The sequence below is a fragment of the Manacus candei genome, unplaced genomic scaffold (assembly GCF_025592945.1).
Source record: "Manacus candei isolate 608988 ecotype Guabito, Panama unplaced genomic scaffold, ASM2559294v1 h1tg000037l, whole genome shotgun sequence".
NCBI lineage: Eukaryota > Metazoa > Chordata > Aves > Passeriformes > Pipridae > Manacus > Manacus candei.
The window spans coordinates 6255960-6274793 of NW_026138085.1; the positions used below are offsets into that span (position 1 = coordinate 6255960).

An 18834-nucleotide genomic window follows, 5' to 3' on the forward strand; every position below is an offset into this window, starting at 1 on the left:
TTAATTCTATATGTCTGTAGAAGTGAATTAATCACGTGAGCTACGTACCAACAAACCTCTTTTAGCTTGCTTCTTTGGAGTGGCCAAGAGGCTGAAGGAGGACAGGACACCAAAATTTCCTGAAGTGAAACTACTAGGAGAAATTCAATTTACTAAGCAGGAGCACAGGCACTTGATTTAGGTTCAGCTTTCAATTAGACAGAAAGCATGAAAAGCCTCCTCTTCACCTTTGAATACAGAATCTTCTTACTCATCTCCCCCAGCAGCACAACAGCAGTGTGGGAAGATGACTTCAGACAAGTTAGAGCAATTTTAAAATCCAAGAATCCTTCAAATGGCTATACATTCCCAGCCCACTGAAACACCAAAGTGATTTAAGCTTTGCTTTCAGTGATAACAGACAAGAGGAGAATGTATGTTCAGCTGCCCTCCCTCAGCAGATGAAGGGACATCTTTCAGAGAGGATGCTGTAGTAGTTTAAATCACTATTAATGATTTCAGTCATCTGACCAAATGCCACCGTGCAGCCTCGGAAGAGAAGGCATCAAGTGCCACAAGAATTCTTCCAGATCATGTCAGCACAGAATGGGGATAAGCAGTAAATCAAATGCCACTGGCAGCAAACCTCCATAAAGTGATATTTTTCTTTTCCTGAAGCAAGGCAGCTACCAGGAATTTCTGTAATGTTGTATTTTAATATGCACTCCATGATGATGGGGAATCAACCTTTCGTGATGATAAGAAAACTAAAGGAATCCACTTTTATTGAAAACATCCCTACAAATTCCCTTATAGTGCATCTCTATTATGTTAATCTAGTGGGGTTTGTGGGGATTTTATATTTCCTGCTTTTAAAAGGGAGGAAAAGAGCCACAATCCATGTACATGTTGAAAATACTTTAACAACTCAGGCACCTAGGCAAAATTCACAAAACTCTCTCAGAAACAGTTTAAAAGCATGGATTATGGAAATTAAGTACTTCAATGGCTAGAAATAACACTCAATTTATCAGTGTTGGAGTTAAACTGAAGGTTCTTATTACCTGAATTTCTGTTGACCCGTGGAAAATTCAAGCTGTCACAGAAGTCACTACTGGGTTTTTTGGACTTTCTAATCCGTCATAATGCAGCCAGCACCAGACAATTTAGATGTACTAAATTCTGTTTCAGAACAGCATCACTCTCAAATAAAGAAAATAAAGTCAATTACGTGTAGAACATACTTTTGTAATATTTAACTTAATTTCCTCAGGATGTCTAATATGATACACTGATAGATCAAGGAAATAAATTTTGCATTTGTAACAGATCCAGTGACAGCAGAAAACACTTTTGCAGCAATTCATCAACTCCTGTAGGAGCAAAGGACAACACACAACCCAAGAGTTCTGCTTTACAAATCCCTCAACTATCCTCCATTTTCTTACCTGCTGAACTTTTACTTATTCTGGTTATTAAAAAACAAACAAACAGAACCAACCAAAAATAACCAAACCAACCAAAGAAAAAGACAAAATCAAAACCCAACCCAACCCAAACCTAGATGACTCTCTTCATCCTATAGTCTTGCTCAGACATCACAGTTCGGATTTGTGCTCTCGAGCAGTGATGACGATGCTCATCACCTCACAAGCTGTCCATAACTGCTGAGATAAGCTATTTTTCAAGGTAAATTCTACAAGGGCATCCAGAGTACCAGTATCTTTAGAAGATGCTGATCACACCTTTTTGACTGCTACCCACCTCTGTTTTGTTTTGCTCTTCAGTACATACAGTTCTACTTTGCACTCTGCCTCCCCAGGAACTGTTATGCAGAAAACATTCTTTTGCTGAAGAGACACTGGTTTTATAGCAGCTATTTAAAGAACTGTTTTTTTTCTTGATGCACTATGCAGAAAGCATTAATCAACACTAAGTTTCAAAAGAACATTAAGGAAATACAAAAGAACATTAAAGAAATACTGTGTTTTATTTGAAAAGACCAAGTTGATGATGACATCCCTCCAATTAAATATATCCTCTCAGTAACACAGATGCAAAATGGAAATGCTACCAAGCATTCTGATTTTGTGATGCACTGAGCAACCATAAGTCTCTCTTACAATCAGGAGGAGCTGTAGGTACCCATCATTTAGTTATTTTGTAAGGTGAAAATTACTGCTCCAATTTTTATAAAATGCTGCTGCCTTAAAACATAGTAATGAATTGCTGGCCACTGTAAAACATCCTCCTTTTCTCTCATAGGGAGAATAAGTATAAAGAAAAAAGGAGAAAGAAGTGCCTGGACAGACCAAATATAAATAAGGATTTGCAGAAAGAACTTTTAAGTTTCCTGACATTAGAAATCTGTTCTGACTTGCTTAGTAATGAAGCTCACACATAAGGAAACTACCAGCAGCTTCGACCACTATTTTATTTCCATGGTCAGTTCTTATAGGGAGGAGAGGAAAAAAAATCCTTGCATACCAATAACTTCTATTTATTCCAGCATAAACTTTCACCAGTAATGAAAGGGGCAGTTCTGCCTTCCCAAACTCAGTTCCCTCACTCTCGACTCCAGTGGCCCCTGGAAAAAACAGCAACGGATTTGCAGCCCAACTAGTTTTTCATTACTACCTCAGTATACAACCATTAGCACTGAAGGGAGGATGAAAGGTGGAGGACTGACATCCTCAGCACATATCACCTGCCTGGGCTGTCAGACAGCAGTGCCAGTGGGCCCTCAGCACTGCTGGGGCTGTCAGCCAGCCCAGATTCCTGTTTCCACTGTGAGACAAGGAGCACCACTGCCTGTGTTGTCTCCAGACCCTTTTCTCCTCCATGACTCCCAGGACAGACAGCACCACACTAAATGTGACCCAGTCGAACTATTCTAGTTCCTACAATTCAGCCTAACCATAATTTTTGACCACTGGCTCAAACAATTGTCTTGGTCTCTTGAAAGGGGAGCAAGTCCATTCTCCATTAAGTCAGGAACTGCAGTTTAGCAACAATCTGAAGGCTCTTGAATAACAGAATCCTAAGAATCTGCATGGTTCTTTACAATCTCACTGTAATATCCAGGGGTCTTAGTGGGCCATATGCATGCTGGTTTCCTCACAGCACATGGGCTAGGTATGCATGCATAACTGCTACTACTTTCCAGCTCATCAGAAGCTGCAATTAAATAAAATCTCTCAAAACCAGAAAATATATGGCATGAGTCAATGAATTTCTCAGATATGAAGTGATTTAGGCACAGTAAACACTTTTGCTGCATTACTTCAGGCTTCTCAGAGGCATTTTATCTCACTTCATCTCAATTAACCTCCCAAGAAAACAATTCACATCTGAACAAGAGAGAGGCGAAAAAGACATTACTGACAATACACAAAAGCCTACTCTGATGTCATAATGCTGCATTAATTGAGTCACAGGCAGATTTCCTGGAATTCAGGTTTGAAGCAGGAAAGCAGGAGATACTGACAGAAGAACAGCTATGTGCTGAATCACAGAAGTTATTTCATATGTCAGTGAAGTTATTACTGCTAAAAGTTAAGATTTCCCAACTGCACTGTAACACATTATTCAGCTTCAAAACGTTCCCCATCTCTCAATTTTGCACATACTGTAAATGAATACTACAGTAATTCTAACTCTCTCACAGTATCTTTTATGTCACAATATGGTTTTCTACCTCCTTACTTCCAGACAAGACAACTTACTGTATACTCCTACCTGCAGCTACCTGTTCTGACACTGTTGTTCCAGCACCACCTTTTCACAGCAGCACTGACAGAAATAACCATCAGTATTTGCTACATTAATTTAAGACACTTTTTTCATTATGCTACAGTGCATTCCACACAAGAAATGTATATCAAATCCTGCCTCCCACCCCTCTCCACAAGTTGCAGTCCCCATCAGAGCTGTGTGGGCCCCTCTAGTCCCACGCTCTAATGCTATCTGGAAACCTTGAATTGTTTAAACATTTCTATACCCTCTGTGCTTTTCAATCCTCTTCTGCATTTTAACATTCAATCTGGTTGGAAGTATCCAACCAGGACAGTTGTATTAGTAGTCTTGGCACACCCTTTCCCCTCCAGCTCTAGTGTTCCTCTCTCTGTGCTGCTCCCTCCTTTACAGGAACCATCTACTGAGATCCAAGCAATCCCACTCCTATTTGCTAGTGCTGCTCTATCAACCTTCTCATATATCCTCCCAATTCCCTATCAGCCTTCCTCCTGTTGCCAGTCTGGTCTCTCACATTCCAAGAATGGCTCTGCCACTTCTTTCCAGTAGTGCACTCTCTCTAAGCACTACACCAGGAGTTCAAGGATTGGCAGTACCAACCAGGGGGACTAGACATGGGCTAATGTTTCCACTGCCAACACTTGCTACTGGTAACTTCCAGCCTACACCAGGTCACTGAGAGAGCTCTAACACAGCATACAATACAGTCTAGGCAGAAATATAACTCTCATTTTATTAGAAATAACTCATTAAGTCCTAGAAAGAAGAAATATAAAGGATACTGGAAAGAAAAACTTGTCTGCATGGGATTTGACAAGAGTCCCCTTAAACAAATAAAAGTAACTCCGCATGACCTGTGTCACAGAGCTTACACAAATCTCAGGGGAACCTTTTTCACTTCTGACAAGCAATCTCCCACCCTTTGAAACTGTCCACAGTTGGTGACAATTTATTCCTTGGTCTCGATGTAAATCAAGTATAAATGGTTTCCCTCACACCTTAGGGTCACATGGTTTCCAAGTTTTAATGTTAATGATGTCCCAGCAGACTACAAAAGCAAAAGTGGGAGTTGCATTAACTCATAAATGGAGAATACAACCAACAGTAGAAAAGATGTTCTTACTACATCAAATTTTTCAGTGTAAAATTATACTGGAATGTGTAACCATAGTTGATTTTTAAACAAGTACAAAAGCACAGTTTTATAGCATCATAATAAAGAAGCTGAATGCAGATAATGCAGACTTTTCTCTAACTGTCAACGGATGAAATTCACTGTACTGGCACTTGGTAAAGGCCACTTATATTGGATTTCATTGAGCATCAGCTGTACCTTTGAAGATTTTAACCTTGGGAAAAAAATTCCTTTTAAAGAACCTCCACAACCCATTGGTATGATGGACACAATTCCCACCCTCCCATTACCAACATCCATTGGTTTTGTCACTGTGTTTCTGTGAGGGACTAGAGACAGTTTCATCCAGGTAGCTGTGCAATAACACGAGGAACAAATTCCTGCTCTTCCAAGAGCACCCAGTTAATACTGCTCAGTTAATCTGTATCTCCCCAAGATATTATCAGTTTTCATGCACAGAGGATTTAATTAGTCCCCTGCTCTAAAAGCCAGCCCCGTGTGTCACTTCAAAGACCCATCTATTACAGAACGGAATGACAGGAAGAATTACGAGTTCTCGTTATGAAGCCCGTTGTGAGCAATTGAATTATCGAACTCTTAGCCAGCATGAACTTTCAACTGCTTCTTGTTGCTTCGAGAGCCCAAAGCGCCATCTCCTGCCGAGCGCCTGGAACCACAAATACCGATTTCGGCAGCCCGTGAACTGCTGCAGGGACAGCGCTTCACACACTCGAATCCGCCGGGTTGGGTACCAACAAACACGTTTTCTCCCCGAACGGCTCGGTCTGGCACAGCTGCCAGAAGCGCTGCCCTTGGAGAGGAGCAGTCCCATGAACAGCTGGAGCACAGCTGCCCAGGGGCACGCACCACCAACAGGACACAGAGCATATTTTGCCCAGATTTCAGCAAGCAGCCAAGTGGCACTTCGTGCATTTTCGCAGCAGGTTCCATATTTTGTATTGAAACCTTGCCTCAAGCCTATTTTCACAGTTTCAAGCAGGAAAACTGCAGGTGACACCCAGTGGGCCCGAAACTGAAGATAAACAGACCTTGATAAAATTACTTCATAGACCTCACACACACACAATTTTTTTTTTTTTTAAATCACTCATTTTATTAATGTAAAACTAAACAAAGAAGACAAAATGGACAAGATGAGACTGGGTTTAGGCCTTGAACCGGGTCCAGAAGGCAGGAAACTGAGTGTAAGAATGAGTGACATTCATGGCTCACCAAAAACAAACAAACAAACAAACAAACAAACAAAAAAGCAAAATATTTTCTTACAATAATAATGAAACAAGTGTAATGACACCATGCTCAACAGTGACAATCCTTTCATCACCAGTGAACTTGCTGCCAATTCAAACATTGGGTCCTCTGGTTCAAGTCACTTCTGCAATAATAGAAGTAATTTTGAAGGGCACTTTCATGCTACAGAATGTTTATGGCGTTTACCCTCAGAAAAAATAAAAACCCCAAAAAGTGTAACCTGCAAATGACATAAAAAAAAAAAATCAATTTTCGCACTATTGTTCCTTCATTTCTGTTTTAAAACGGAGAGTTAAAGCGGACATTCTGATCCTGGGATGAGCACACAGGTGCTCATCCTGTGTGTTTTTAAGCTTTTCTGGAAAGTTGTGGAGCACAATCATCCCAAAATAAGAACTTCAATTTCTGTACTGTTAGAACCAAACACCATAACAAAGATACGGAGTATTAAAGTAATTACTTTTCAGTGTAACTCCAGCGAGCTTTGTAGGGCATCACAGGAGAAATCCAACAGGAGAATAATTGCTTTAACACTCCATATCTTTGCTATGGTGTGTGGTTCTAACAGTAGAGAAATTGAAGTCCACGAGTGGCAAAACGAAGAAGAAAATGCCTAATTTTCCTTGGAATGATGGGCAAACTGAAGGTGAAAAAGCCTTAATCTGGCTAGCCCCAGCTTGCTGTGGGACAGGCTGATTAGCATGTGCATGTTGAAATGGGTTTTAAAGAAACCGCTTTTGCTGCGAGCAGAATTTATGCTTTCATAAAGGTCCTAAAACCTGGCGAGAGTTTTAAGAAATTCACACGATTTCCCCTTGAAGGTAAAAGGAATTCACATCGCCCCCTCTGCACGTTACCGAAGCAGCAAATCTCTAATAAAAGGGCGCGGGGGAGGAAATGCAGGTGTTTTGTGATAGTCTCTGAACAGCCCGCCCTCAGCGCGGAGACCGCGCCCTCAGCGCTCCCGCTCGAGACCCCGAGCAATGGCGGCGGCGGTGGCGATGGCGCCCGGCAGCGGCGGTGCCGCCGACTTCTCGGACCTGCGGGAAATCAAGAAGCAGCTGCTGAGCGTGGCGGAGCGGAGCCGCGAGCGGGGCCTGCAGCACAGCGGGAAATGGTGAGCGGGGCCGGGCACGGCGGGGAGCGGGGAACGGGGCCGGGCCGGGCGCGGCGGGCCCGGCGCCAACGCGTTGTGTGAGGGGCGGCTGAGCGAGCCGGGGTGGTTCAGCCTCGAGGAGGCTCGGGGGGGGCCGCATCGCTCTCTGCAACCCCCCGGCAGGAGGTTGCGGTGAGGTGGGGCCTTGTCTCTCCCGCAGTGAGAAGACCAGGGGAAATGGGCCTTAGGCTGAGGCAGGGGAGATTCAGTGAGATATAAGAAACTATTTTTTCCACTGTTGGGGCGGTCGGGCATTGGAATCTGTTGCCCGGGGAGCTGGTGGAGTCACCGTCCCTTGGAGGTGTTCAAGAGGCGTCTGGATCTGGCGGTGGGTGATGTTCAGCGGTGTAGGGGGTTACAGCGGCAGTGCTGGGCTTGGACCTGACGGCCCTGAAGATCTCCAGCAGCCGGGGGGTTGCGATGACTGTAACGCTCTCTCCCGCCCAGGGCCGCCGAGCTCGCGTTCGCGCTGGAGCCGCTGCCGCTGAGCGAGCTGCCGCCGCCGCCCGCGCTCACCGAGGTACGGCCGGGGGCGGGCTGCGAGCCCCGGGGGAGGCGCTGCAGCTCCCGCGGGATGGGCCGCTTAAACCCAAGTACTGCGGAAAAAAACCGTGATCCCCATCTCCCAAAGCCCGCGGGAGCTCCCTTGGGCGGGAGGCCGGAACGCGAGGAGCTTCCTTTTCCGTTTCAGTGGGGCGGCAGAGCTGAGTGTGCTTTCCCGGATGAAAGCATCCTCTGCTGCCGTGTCCTGAGTGAAGTACTCTGAAAGCAAAATTATTCCTCTTTACTGAGGTAAAAATTTACTTTAATACAAACTCGTGCTCCTTAGGACACAGGAGAACCACGTTGTGTGTCTCTATCCCCACCTCTGTAGGTGTACGGTAGGACTCGTAGGTGTGTGCCTGTGCTGATAACTTGCACAAGTGTAACGTGTCATAAATGCATGTCAAAGTGTACTTACCAAGGACATGTTCTTGTGTATATTAGCCAGTTAATGTTCTTTGATATGGAATTCCTGAGCAGGTTTCTTGCTTGTGGTCATTTGTACTTATTGGGCAGCTAATTCCTGCCTTGTGGCAGCTTGCCACGATTTGTTTCTGGAATCTCCCTGTGTATTTTAAATGTTCCTAACTAGTCTGTACTTGTTATTTGAAAACTCCAGAATCTGATCGTGTGAGGGAGCAGAGGGACTTTTCTGATAGTGCTCAAACCATCTTTGAGGGCGAATAAACTACAGTTTTAGCTTTTGGACCAGTTTCATTGATATGTTTGTAACTGTGATTTTCCTAAAGTATGTTGGAGCTTCTCAGGTCTTAAAAGTCCCGTGTGTCCCTGCAGGAGGATGCTCGTGACCTGGATGCCTACACACTGGCCAAGTCTTACTTTGATCTGAAGGAATATGACAGGGCTGCCTACTTTTTACGGGGCTGCAAGAGCCAGAAAGCTTACTTCTTGTACATGTACTCCAGATACCTGGTAAGGGAGAGGAAAAGGTTGCATTTTAGCACTAAACTCCTCTGCTTCTCACCCCTCCCTGGCATACCTTATTTTTTGCCTATTCTGTTCCAAACGGCCACCTTGAAGTCCAAATTCTGTGTTGGGGGAAAGGAAAATAGGACTGTTCCTGGCAGAACTGTAATGTTTGTGAAAACTCAGTTTACGTGCTGCTGCGAGCACTGCAGCAAACATAGGGAATATGCTATTGTAATCTTGAATTTCCTCTATTCCACAGTCAGGGGAAAAGAAGAAGGATGATGAGACAGTGGATAGTTTGGGTAAGTCTCTAGTTTCAAGACTTACAAGACAATGTAACAAAACTGTCACTATTATCTCTTCATGTAAATCATCTTGGGTTTATGGCTTTCCCCTCAATTTTTTGGATAATAGTATGCTGTAACATGATCTCTTTCATTCTCTTTCCATTCACTGGCTTAATTACAGCTTACAGATTTTCATCTCTTAGGTCTTCTGCTAAAGTAGGTGACCAGACTAAGTGATTTTCTTTAAAATAAGGAAAATATTCACAGGCTGTGAAACCTTTGTCAGTGATGATTCTGAATGTGCCCCAGACTTTGCAGTTGCTGTGGTGAGACTCCTGATTGAAAGCTTGTTGTGTGACTTGCTCTTCATGCAGGACCTCTGGAAAAAGGACAGGTGAAAAATGAAGCTCTACGAGAACTGAGAGTTGAGCTCAGCAAGAAGCACAAGGCACGGGAACTGGATGGATTTGGCCTTTATCTGTAGGCATCTGCATGCATTTTTTATATATTTGTGTGGATATGCAGAGTTTTATGATTGTGATTAACCTGATAACTCTTTTTACAGGTATGGTGTTGTGCTGCGGAAGCTGGACCTCGTGAAAGAAGCAATAGATGTGTTTGTTGAAGCTGCTCATGTCTTGCCTTTGCACTGGGGAGCCTGGCTGGAGCTTTGCAACTTGATTACAGATAAAGAGATGGTAAAACTTGAGAGATACCAAGATGTGTTAACAAATTCCAGAGTTTAGCCTGATTAAGTAACCAATGATTCTGTTGCCACAAGATTGATGTTGCCCACTGCTTTATTCTAAGGCTCTATCAGGCAAGGCAATCCAAGACTAAATTATGTTGTTGAAGTCCCTTTTTTTTCAATTGCTTGCCATGCTGTAGCTTGAGAATCCTTATACAGGCAGGGTTAATTTCATACCATTCACCCACAAGGTAGGTTAAGAAATGTCTAATTCATGTATTCTGAAGTAGTTATCACCAGGGTTATCACCTTGTCCCATGAAGGACATCCTCCCAAGACTTCCTTTTTCTAAAGCTGAGACAATAATGTACACAAAGCCACACATATGAGGTGAATGGTATCAAAGAACCAAACTTAGATATAAAACCAAAACAGATTATTTTTCTTTCTGCATGGAATTTATGAGTCCACTGCTGGAAGTCTTCAGTAAATTCTTGCTGATGAAGTATTTAAAATAGACACAGAATAGAGCCTCACCGATTTGTGGAAGAAGGGAAATGCATTTTTTATGAGCTCATTTGGAGTCTGTTCACTTAGTTCCTTGAAAATAGTGATATGATACTGTTCAAACATAGGAAGAAAGTGCAGTCTTTTGAAGGACTTCTGATTTTAATGGAGAGATAAGCTTAGTGGCAGAAGCAAGAGTCAGGTGATGTCAGATTTGACAATATCTTCACCAGTTGACCAAATGGTTTCAATTTATCTGCAATTTCAAGAGTCATGGGAATAGATTGGGAGTAACTAAGTAGAATTACATATTGTACTGCTTTTTTAGATGGCCATGTCTTAGTGCTCCTTTGCTATTTCAATACTCTCAGTTTATAGGCATTATTTAGTCTGTCCTGCAGAGGAACCTGACATTAATTCTTGGTCCTAATACTGCTCTTTTGTAGCTGGTCTTATGGTTTAAGGAAGCAATTGCAGGAAAGCCTCCTACCTCGAGACCATCGCTAAATCATGGGAGGGAAGATAATGGATTCTTTGCCACAGGTGGCTCGTGGAATGCTACTGATTGTCATCTCTTCCTCCTCTTCTTTGGTTCTTGATAGTTGAAGTTCCTGTCCTTGCCAGATACATGGATGAAAGAGTTCTTTCTTGCACACATTTATACAGAGCTACAGCTGATAGAGGAGGCCCTGCAGAAGTATCAGAGCCTCATTGATGCAGGATTTTCCAAGAGCACTTATATCATCTCTCAGATTGCAGTTGCCTACCACAATATTCGAGGTCAGTGATACTAACTAGTAGGAATGAGCACCTTAATGCAAACTTGGCATTTATAGTTCTTGGTGTCCCATCTGCTGTTTCTTCTTCAGATATTGACAAAGCCTTATCCATCTTTAATGAGCTAAGGAAACAAGATCCTTACAGGATAGAAAACATGGACACTTTCTCCAACTTGCTCTATGTAAGGGTAAGCACTCTTTCTGTGGCCTGTCCATACATTTGGTGTTTATCAGAGGTATGTAAAACATTGGCAATGCAGCTGGTGCTGTCTGAATGCACGCTTCCTGCTTCCCAGCTCCATAGAAGAGATGTATGCATTGCTGACTGCCTAGGTTTTCTGAGAAAACCTAGTATGCTCTCTTTCTCATCTCTTTCATTTCTTTGTTTCTCTAGAGCATGAAGCCTGAGCTGAGCTACCTGGCTCATAATCTCTGTGAGATAGACAAGTACCGTGTTGAGACCTGCTGTGTCATCGGTGAGAGCCAGCTCTTTTACAGGTCCTTACTTTGCTGTCTGCAGGCTGTGCAAGGAAACACTTGTGAAAGTCATCAGCCAGCAAGGCTGCCCAAACCACTTGGTGAATGTGGATTCAGGCAGCCCAAGGAGCAGACTAAATGACAGAATACCCTTTTGCCTCATTTCTGCCAGTGCAGGAAGGAGACCCATGTACCTGAAAACCTCTTTGTAGTCTTCTACAATGGAAATAATCGTGTGTCAGCACCAGGAAATTAATTTGTAAGATCATGACATTCCAAGGGGATGGGTTCTTAAATTGGTTGGTACAACTGGAAAAGGATTGACCAGAACACTGGAGAACAGAGTGCTATTAGGTCTCTTGAGGTTTGAATCAGATCTGCCTTTAGTAGGACTCTTTAGTTTTTATAATGTAAGTTAGGAGGTAGTAGATAATACCTATTACAACCTTTTTTCTACTTCTCTGTTGGTATTGGGATTTTTTTTTTTTGTTGGTTGGTTGTGGATTTTTAAAATTTATTTAAATATTGTGACTTTTGCTTTAGGAAATTATTATAGCTTGCGTTCCCAGCATGAAAAAGCAGCACTCTATTTCCAAAGGGCCTTGAAACTGAATCCTCGTTATCTGGGAGCCTGGACACTTATGGGACATGAGTATATGGAAATGAAGAATACATCTGCAGCTATCCAGGCTTACAGGTATCACTCATGTACTGCACAAAATGGTGTTTGTGTCTGTAATAGTACCTTCTGTTTTTAGTTAGTGTTTTGCTGAACTTGGTTTTGATCCTGATGGCTTTCTGACTAGTTCATCTCCTTTTCTTTGACAGACATGCAATAGAGGTGAACAAAAGAGACTACAGAGCATGGTATGGCTTGGGGCAAACCTATGAAATCCTCAAGATGCCATTTTATTGTCTCTACTACTACAGACGGGCCCACCAGCTCAGGTAGAGTTGAGAATGGAGCCGTGTTTATCTGTCTTTGTTCTGACATAGTTGCTACTGGCTAAGGACTTACATACAAGGCATTCCCACCTGAGCTGGAAATATATAATAACTCACAGCTTCCTTGAGCATGTGGGCTTCTCTCCCCCAGCCCCAATGGATCAAGACCACCACTTCAACTAACAGAAATGGAAGCTGCAACTACCAAATTTCATTGGTGGACCCCGTGGGCAGTGACCATATACATTTTTGCACCCTTATCCTTTCTTTCCTTTTCTCTCCCTTGTGCATTTTCCTTCAAGATTATCTTTATGCCATATTGCTATAGACAACAGATATAGATGATAACACCCAAAATGGCAACATACCTGTTTACCTTTGAAACAAAACTGTTCTAAAGTGAACCCTACATATATATGTTTTCAAACACCGATTATTCAGTGTCGCTTTTCACTCTCATCCACTCCAAGGGATTTATTAATAAGAAGCTGGTTACCTCCCCACACCCTGTTCCTGGGGCGGGTCACAAAATTTTTGGCAAATTCTGGGGCGGGGAGTTTTTCCATGGATAGTGTCACGGGCCGTGCCACGAGCCTCCAACATCTCCATGCAGAGTTCGTGTGAAGGGCATGGCAAACACGGCTCTTCTCGCCTTTCAGGACTCGACCCCTCAGCAGCACTGGCAGGGGGTGGGCCCTGCTGGGTGAGCAGCCACCTCTTCCCAGCCTGCAAAATTCCCCTGGCGATCCTAGAATGTGTAAATCATTAACCATTTCAGTTTTTTGCTCTTTTACAGACCGAACGACTCTCGTATGCTGGTTGCTCTAGGGGAATGCTATGAGAAACTCAATCAGTTGGTGGAAGCCAAAAAGGTGAGAACTGATATATGTGTCTTTAAGGTGTCTCCCAGGACAGTGGGTGGAATCACAGCAAAATCGTGTAGCTAGTGCCACCCAAACTGCACACAGCTGGAATTCATTCCTGTGGCAGGTACAACTGCTGCAATGTAATTAGAGCAGCTGATAAATAAGGAGTTGTCTACAGATACCTGCCCCTTTTGCTGACAAACCCTGTAGTTTTCTGTTGTTGACTTCTGGGCTGGGGTCATTTTTTGGCATGCTTGACTGACTTTCCTTCCTTGACAGTGCTATTGGAGGGCTTATGCTGTGGGAGATGTGGAGAAAATGGCACTTGTGAAACTTTCCAAGTGAGTATGTACTGTCACTGAACCGTCAGGATTGTGCTAAATGCAAGTCACACTTTGATACCTAATGATAAAATACTGAATGTAAACAAGTGGAATTGCTGTTAGGTAGTATTACTTTTGGAGCTGTGTAAGAACTGGTGTCTTTAGGTCTGTACTGACTGCAAATTCTGGTGTCCAGCTTTAGCTTTAAGTTTCCATGAGGATAACTAGAGGGAATGATAGCATAATGTGGGTTGCCAGGCACCTCTGAATCCTGAGGTGATTTGAGCAGGCAGTGCTAGCAATTGCATTTTTTGTATTGCAGCTTAAAAGCAATCCATGATGGTAGATGATGTACAAAATTGTAGCTTGATTGATTTTATTTTTCCTCTCTAGTATATGGCTGTAACATTGGGAAAGGGTGTAATGTGAAATAAATGCGAATCTTGTGACATCAGCACTATTTTTTTTTAGTGGGGATAAAGTAATATAAAATGTGAAAAGTGAAGGGGAAAAAAAGGGCAAATGGAAGGTGAAGCTGCTGTACAAATCTGGGATGTAGCTGGGAAGAAGGAGCACTGGAGGGAGGTAGCATGTAAATAGAATTGCAAAGGTTTGTTAAAAGCTTTAAAATGGAACAAAATAAGCAAAGGTCCCTGCTTTGGTTGTCACTGCTTCTGGCAGTCAGTATTTAACTGCCTCTCTGCCTGCCAGCCTGAATGTTTTCAAGCTGGATCATCTCTTTCCATGAGAGGCAGTACATGGTGCATGTCCTGCAAATTTTGAAGGAAAGGACCTGGCTTTAGTCGAGGTCAGGTTGAGCAGGTGCTTTCCTATAGACCAAGAAGGTCTTTAACAGTTCAGTCTTGTTCCAGTGACCCACTTTTCTCCTTTTCTAGGCTGCACGAACAGCTGAATGAATCTGAACAGGCAGCTCAATGCTACATCAAATACATCCAGGATATCTATTCCTGTGGGGTAAGAGGATAACTTGGGAATAAAAGGAGAAGTAAACATGACGTAGAACTGTCTTGGAAGGCACTTACAGAAGGTGTTTTTTACCCTCCTCATTGTAGGAGATAGTGGAGCACCTGGAGGTCAGCACTGCATTCCGTTACCTGGCCCAGTACTACTTCAAGTGTAAGCTCTGGGATGAAGCCTCAGCGTGTGCTCAGAAATGCTGTGCCTTCAATGATGTGAGTAGCTGTGCAGTCTGTGGTGCTTCTTGCTTAAGGGATCTATGACCTTGATCTTGGCCCCCCTCAGAGTCCTTCATGAGGGAATGAGGGCTGTCTGCCATGCAGGTCACATCCTGAGTGGTGGTGTGCACCTGATAACTGATGCTGCTTATGATTGATAAAAGTCATGGAATGTGGTGTAGATAGTGAAATTGAACCATATCTCATTGGTGTTCACTAAATAAAAGAATTTGAGGCTCCACATGGCAATCCTAAGGCTGCTGAAAATCTTGGTGGTGAGAAGGTAACTAACTGGTTACTGACTAACAGTTAACTAACTGGTCACAAACTCCCACACACTGTGTAGTGATGGTACTCATAAAACTTCTGTTATCTCATCTTCTGTGTGTAGGCAGTGCAGAGGATATAATAATACTTGGTTTTTGTGTGCATCTCCGTATTCTGTGATGTTCTGTAAGTGGGCAGTTTGGGATTTTTAAGCACAGCCTAGTGGCACACACTAGCCATGAGTGCAGGATGTTTGGCCTGTGCTTAACAAAGCTGCCTGGAGCTCTAGAAAACCTGAATTCAGCTTGTTTGAGGCTTTTCCAATTTACTTTTTGCTGGAATGCTTCAGTTGTTCCAGTCTCTGAAATACCCAAGAAATGTGCCAATCAGGGGAGTAAAAGGAGGAAAGACTAAAACCAAAAAAAGTGGCATACCTTAGTGTTTTTAAGGAGCAGAAGAAAAAAGAAATGAGGATGGTTTTTATAGCTTGTAGCCTTACAGAATGACAAACTACTCTAACTTACGCTGCTGACATACTGAATTTGACCCAGAAACCACTCATTCATATTTGCATTGTTTTGTTTTCTACAAATGAATTTCAGACTAGAGAAGAGGGAAAGGCCCTGCTGCGGCAGATCTTACAGCTTCGCAACCAAGGAGAAACATCATCCACAGATGTTCCTGCTCCCTTATTCCTCCCTGCGTCACTGTCAGCCAACAACACTCCCACACGTCGTGTCTCCCCGCTCAATCTGTCCTCTGTAACACCATGAACACGAACAGATACCTCTGACCTGTGCATTGGATGTGACACTGCACATGGGATGTGTAACCACTTCTTTCTAGGGAAATTCCTCCTTTGGTTGCTGCCCTCCCATGGAGGGCAGGAGTTAGCAGAGCCCACAGCTGAAGACAGATGTGCCCCAACAGGCAAAGGGGCAGCTGATGTGAAAGTGCCTGTGCTGAGAACGTGAGAACCTGCTCTACTTCTCGCCACATCATTCCAGTTAGAGGGCAGATGTGTGCCAGTACACAGGACTAACTGAGGCATTGGAAGGGGCTTGTCTGCTGAAGTTAAAGTACATTTGAGGTTTGATTCTGCCCCGTGACTTCTGGTCTTTACTGCATTTCTTTGGATGACTTCTTAGCAATATCACTGCTGTCCTCATCAGAGACTGTTACCTGCTTGGCTACTTAATGGCTTTGGCTTGTCTTGAACAACATGGGAGATGTTTCACTAAAGCAGTAGAACAGGCACTTGTATAGGTGCAATGTCTATGTTGAAGGATTGACAAATATCAGAGGAGTCCCAAGTAGCCACAGGTGACAGCTGTCTGGTGTTCTGTCAGTGGATCTGACAGATAATTTTGGCTTTCAGTAGAAAAGCAGCCAGTGGGATGGTACAATTAAAAAACTAACAATAAGTAACTGTCCTTGGGTTTCTTTGTGGTGCAGCTTTCATGTGTACTGTAGCAAATAGAATTGGATGAACCATAGTGGATCATTTTGTTAAGGAGGCAAAAAGATAATTATGCCTTTTTCAGAGTTGGTGTCCTTGTTCACCCCTATAAATTTATTACAGCCTTATCCCTATGGCTGTGGTGTGATTTTAATCCAGGACAAAGCATTTTAAAAGCCCTTTGCCATTTACCCATAGCTTCCTGTGCTTCATGAGACCAGTTGTACAGGTGGAAGCCTGTGGGTCAAAGCCCTGGGCCCCCTCTGTGATGCATGTGCATGGAGCAGAGGGATCCCGTGTTCTTGGTTCTGGGCATCCCTAGAAATTACTGCTCCATAGCACCCATCAAACCAGCATTTCTACAGCAGATGGTTTTAAACAGAGCAGCTGGATCTTGATGTATTTTGGAAGCACTCTCCTAATTATTCCATGCAAACCTGAGGATATGAATGAGACCATTTGTAAAATTACTGTCATCGAGGGCAAATTGTGCCTGATGAACTTGGTGGCCTTCTACAATGGGGTTAATGTGTTGGGGCGTAAGGGAAGAGTGACTGATGTCATTTACCTGGACTTGGGCAAAGCACCTGATACTGACCCCGCACAGTGTCCTTGGCTCTGTGCTGGAGAGACACGGATTCGATGAGTGGGTATGGAATTAGCTGGATGGTCACATTCCAAGAGTTGTGGCCATCAGCTCACTGTCCAGGGGGAGACCAGTGACGAGGGGTGTCCCTGGGTGGTCGCAAGGCCTGGGGCGAGCTCCGGGCTGGGGCCAGGGGGGCTGCGGAGGCTTCGCCTCGCCTTGGCTGTGGCCCGAGGGCTGCGGCCCCTCGGCGGGCGGGGAGCGGCGGGGCCGGGGCGCTCCCGGCCGGTCCGTGCCGCGCTCCCCGCGCAGCTGCGGCGGGGCGGGCGGGGCTGCCGCATCCCCGGCCCGGCAGCGCAGCCTCGGCCGCGGGGCGGCGGCGGGGCGGGCGCCCGCCCTCAGCGCCGGCGCGCAGGAGGCGGCGGGGCCGGTGCGGGCGCTGGAGCCGCCGCGGCGGCGGGAAGATGGATGCGCCGCGCTCGTCCCTCGCCGCTCGGCATCCTCCCCTGGCCGCGGCACGGTGAGCGGCGGCGGTCGAGGAGGGTCGCCCGGTGCCCGCGGCGGCGGAACAATGACCGGGCGGCTGCGGGGGGCCGGGGCCGGGGCGGCGGCGCGGCGGGGGAGAGGCAGCGATGGAGGTGATGGAGAGGAGGGGAGGGGAGCGGGAGCCGGCGCTGGTGATGGAGAGGCGATGGCGGGAGAGGCGTGGCAGGCGCAGCCCGCAGCCGCCCGCCGGCCCCGCACCATTGTGCGCCCGCCGGTCATTGTCCGCACGGTGCGGGCGCGGCGCGCTGGGCGCGGCGGCTGCTGCAGGGGAGGGAAGCGAAGGGAAGGGATGCTCCGGGGCCGGGGGCGATCGGCGGAGCCCGGGATGCTGCGGGGCCGGTCGGGCTGGGCCTCGGCGGGGCAGCCCGAGCGGAGCGGGGCCGGCGCGGCCCTGCGGGCGCTCCCCGCGCTCGTCCGCACTCGCGGGGCGTCTGTGGCCGCCCCGGCGCTCACACGGCCGTGCACAGGGCTCCCTGCCCAGCGGGATGCTCGGAATGGCACCTGTGCGTGTCCTGGGCTGTCAGGGCTGCCGTGTGTGTGTGAAGACATTCTGTTCTCCCTTGCAACCACGGACCCCGCAGGATGCATCTCTTTGTACGTGCAGTGCCTTTTTCACAGCCACTGATGGATGAAACCTGCCTCTTGGGCTGGTGTGCAATTTATGCTGAAATTACCGGATTGCCATCCCTCAGTTTCATTATGGCTACTCAGGTCAGATCCAGATCCTGCATTTTTGCTACGTTATGGCACTGAATACTCATTTGTAGACTGGGAATGCAAATATATAGAAGGTGCTGATCATACCTTATAGGTTGGGAACATAGAGAATTACATATTTTAGAAGTTTAATTTCAACTCTTGTAAGGAAAAAAATGAACTACGTGTATTATTTAAAACATTTGCATTCTGATGCTGTCCAGTGCATCACTGTGAGGTGACACGTTGGACTCTCGTTCTCAATGTCTCTGATTTGCTGGGTCAGATTCTGCAGTAGTGCAGATATCATGCCTGGTCTAGCCATCTGGGTAGCCCATCAGGAGAATGTATTGTCCCTTTTCAGACAGTAATGTGGGATTTATTGCGTCTGCTCTGACTCAGGTTTTGTTTCTATTGATCTGGCCTGCTGGTCTGCACAGGAAT

The 18834-nt window shown here is 45.3% G+C and overlaps 2 protein-coding genes across 5 annotated transcripts in view; both read left to right on the forward strand.

The window, feature by feature from the left end:
- The first annotated feature begins 6789 nt into the window (after positions 1 to 6789).
- CDC23 (cell division cycle 23) lies at positions 6790 to 16527 on the forward strand. Of its 3 annotated transcripts, XM_051793832.1 has the most exons (16): positions 7087 to 7256; positions 7743 to 7815; positions 8634 to 8771; positions 9028 to 9070; positions 9430 to 9535; positions 9621 to 9753; positions 10853 to 11030; positions 11120 to 11217; positions 11424 to 11505; positions 12050 to 12203; positions 12335 to 12454; positions 13248 to 13323; positions 13597 to 13658; positions 14537 to 14615; positions 14714 to 14833; positions 15706 to 16527. In XM_051793832.1, exons 1-16 carry the CDS (start codon positions 7123 to 7125, stop codon positions 15874 to 15876), a joined length of 1767 nt encoding a protein of 588 aa, XP_051649792.1. In that variant the 5' UTR covers positions 7087 to 7122; the 3' UTR covers positions 15877 to 16527. The 3 variants fall into 3 exon arrangements, with proteins under 3 accessions (XP_051649790.1, XP_051649792.1, XP_051649793.1); XM_051793830.1 differs by lacking the exon at positions 7743 to 7815 and having other exon boundaries at positions 6790 to 7256; XM_051793833.1 differs by lacking the exons at positions 7087 to 7256; positions 7743 to 7815 and adding an exon at positions 7841 to 8087.
- A 993-nt stretch (positions 16528 to 17520) lies between these two features.
- JAKMIP2 (janus kinase and microtubule interacting protein 2) overlaps positions 17521 to 18834 on the forward strand; it is a 47382-nt gene continuing 46068 nt past the window's right edge. The window contains exon 1 of one of the 2 annotated variants that reach the window (XM_051793650.1): positions 17521 to 17668. The gene's annotated coding sequence lies outside the window, so the exon portion shown is untranslated. The remainder of the gene's footprint in view (positions 17669 to 18834) is intronic. The other variant, XM_051793648.1, reaches the window with a different exon arrangement.

Bases quoted from the DNA above. Each gene is read 5' to 3' on its own strand.
- CDC23 (XM_051793830.1), top strand. From the start codon at position 6,855: ATGGGTTTTAAAGAAACCGCTTTTGCTGCGAGCAGAATTTATGCTTTC. The intron at 9,754-10,852 runs GTAAAACTTGAG...GGTTCTTGATAG, and splicing joins TGATTACAGATAAAGAGATG to TTGAAGTTCCTGTCCTTGCC. The intron at 11,506-12,049 runs GTGAGAGCCAGC...CTTTTGCTTTAG, and splicing joins TGAGACCTGCTGTGTCATCG to GAAATTATTATAGCTTGCGT.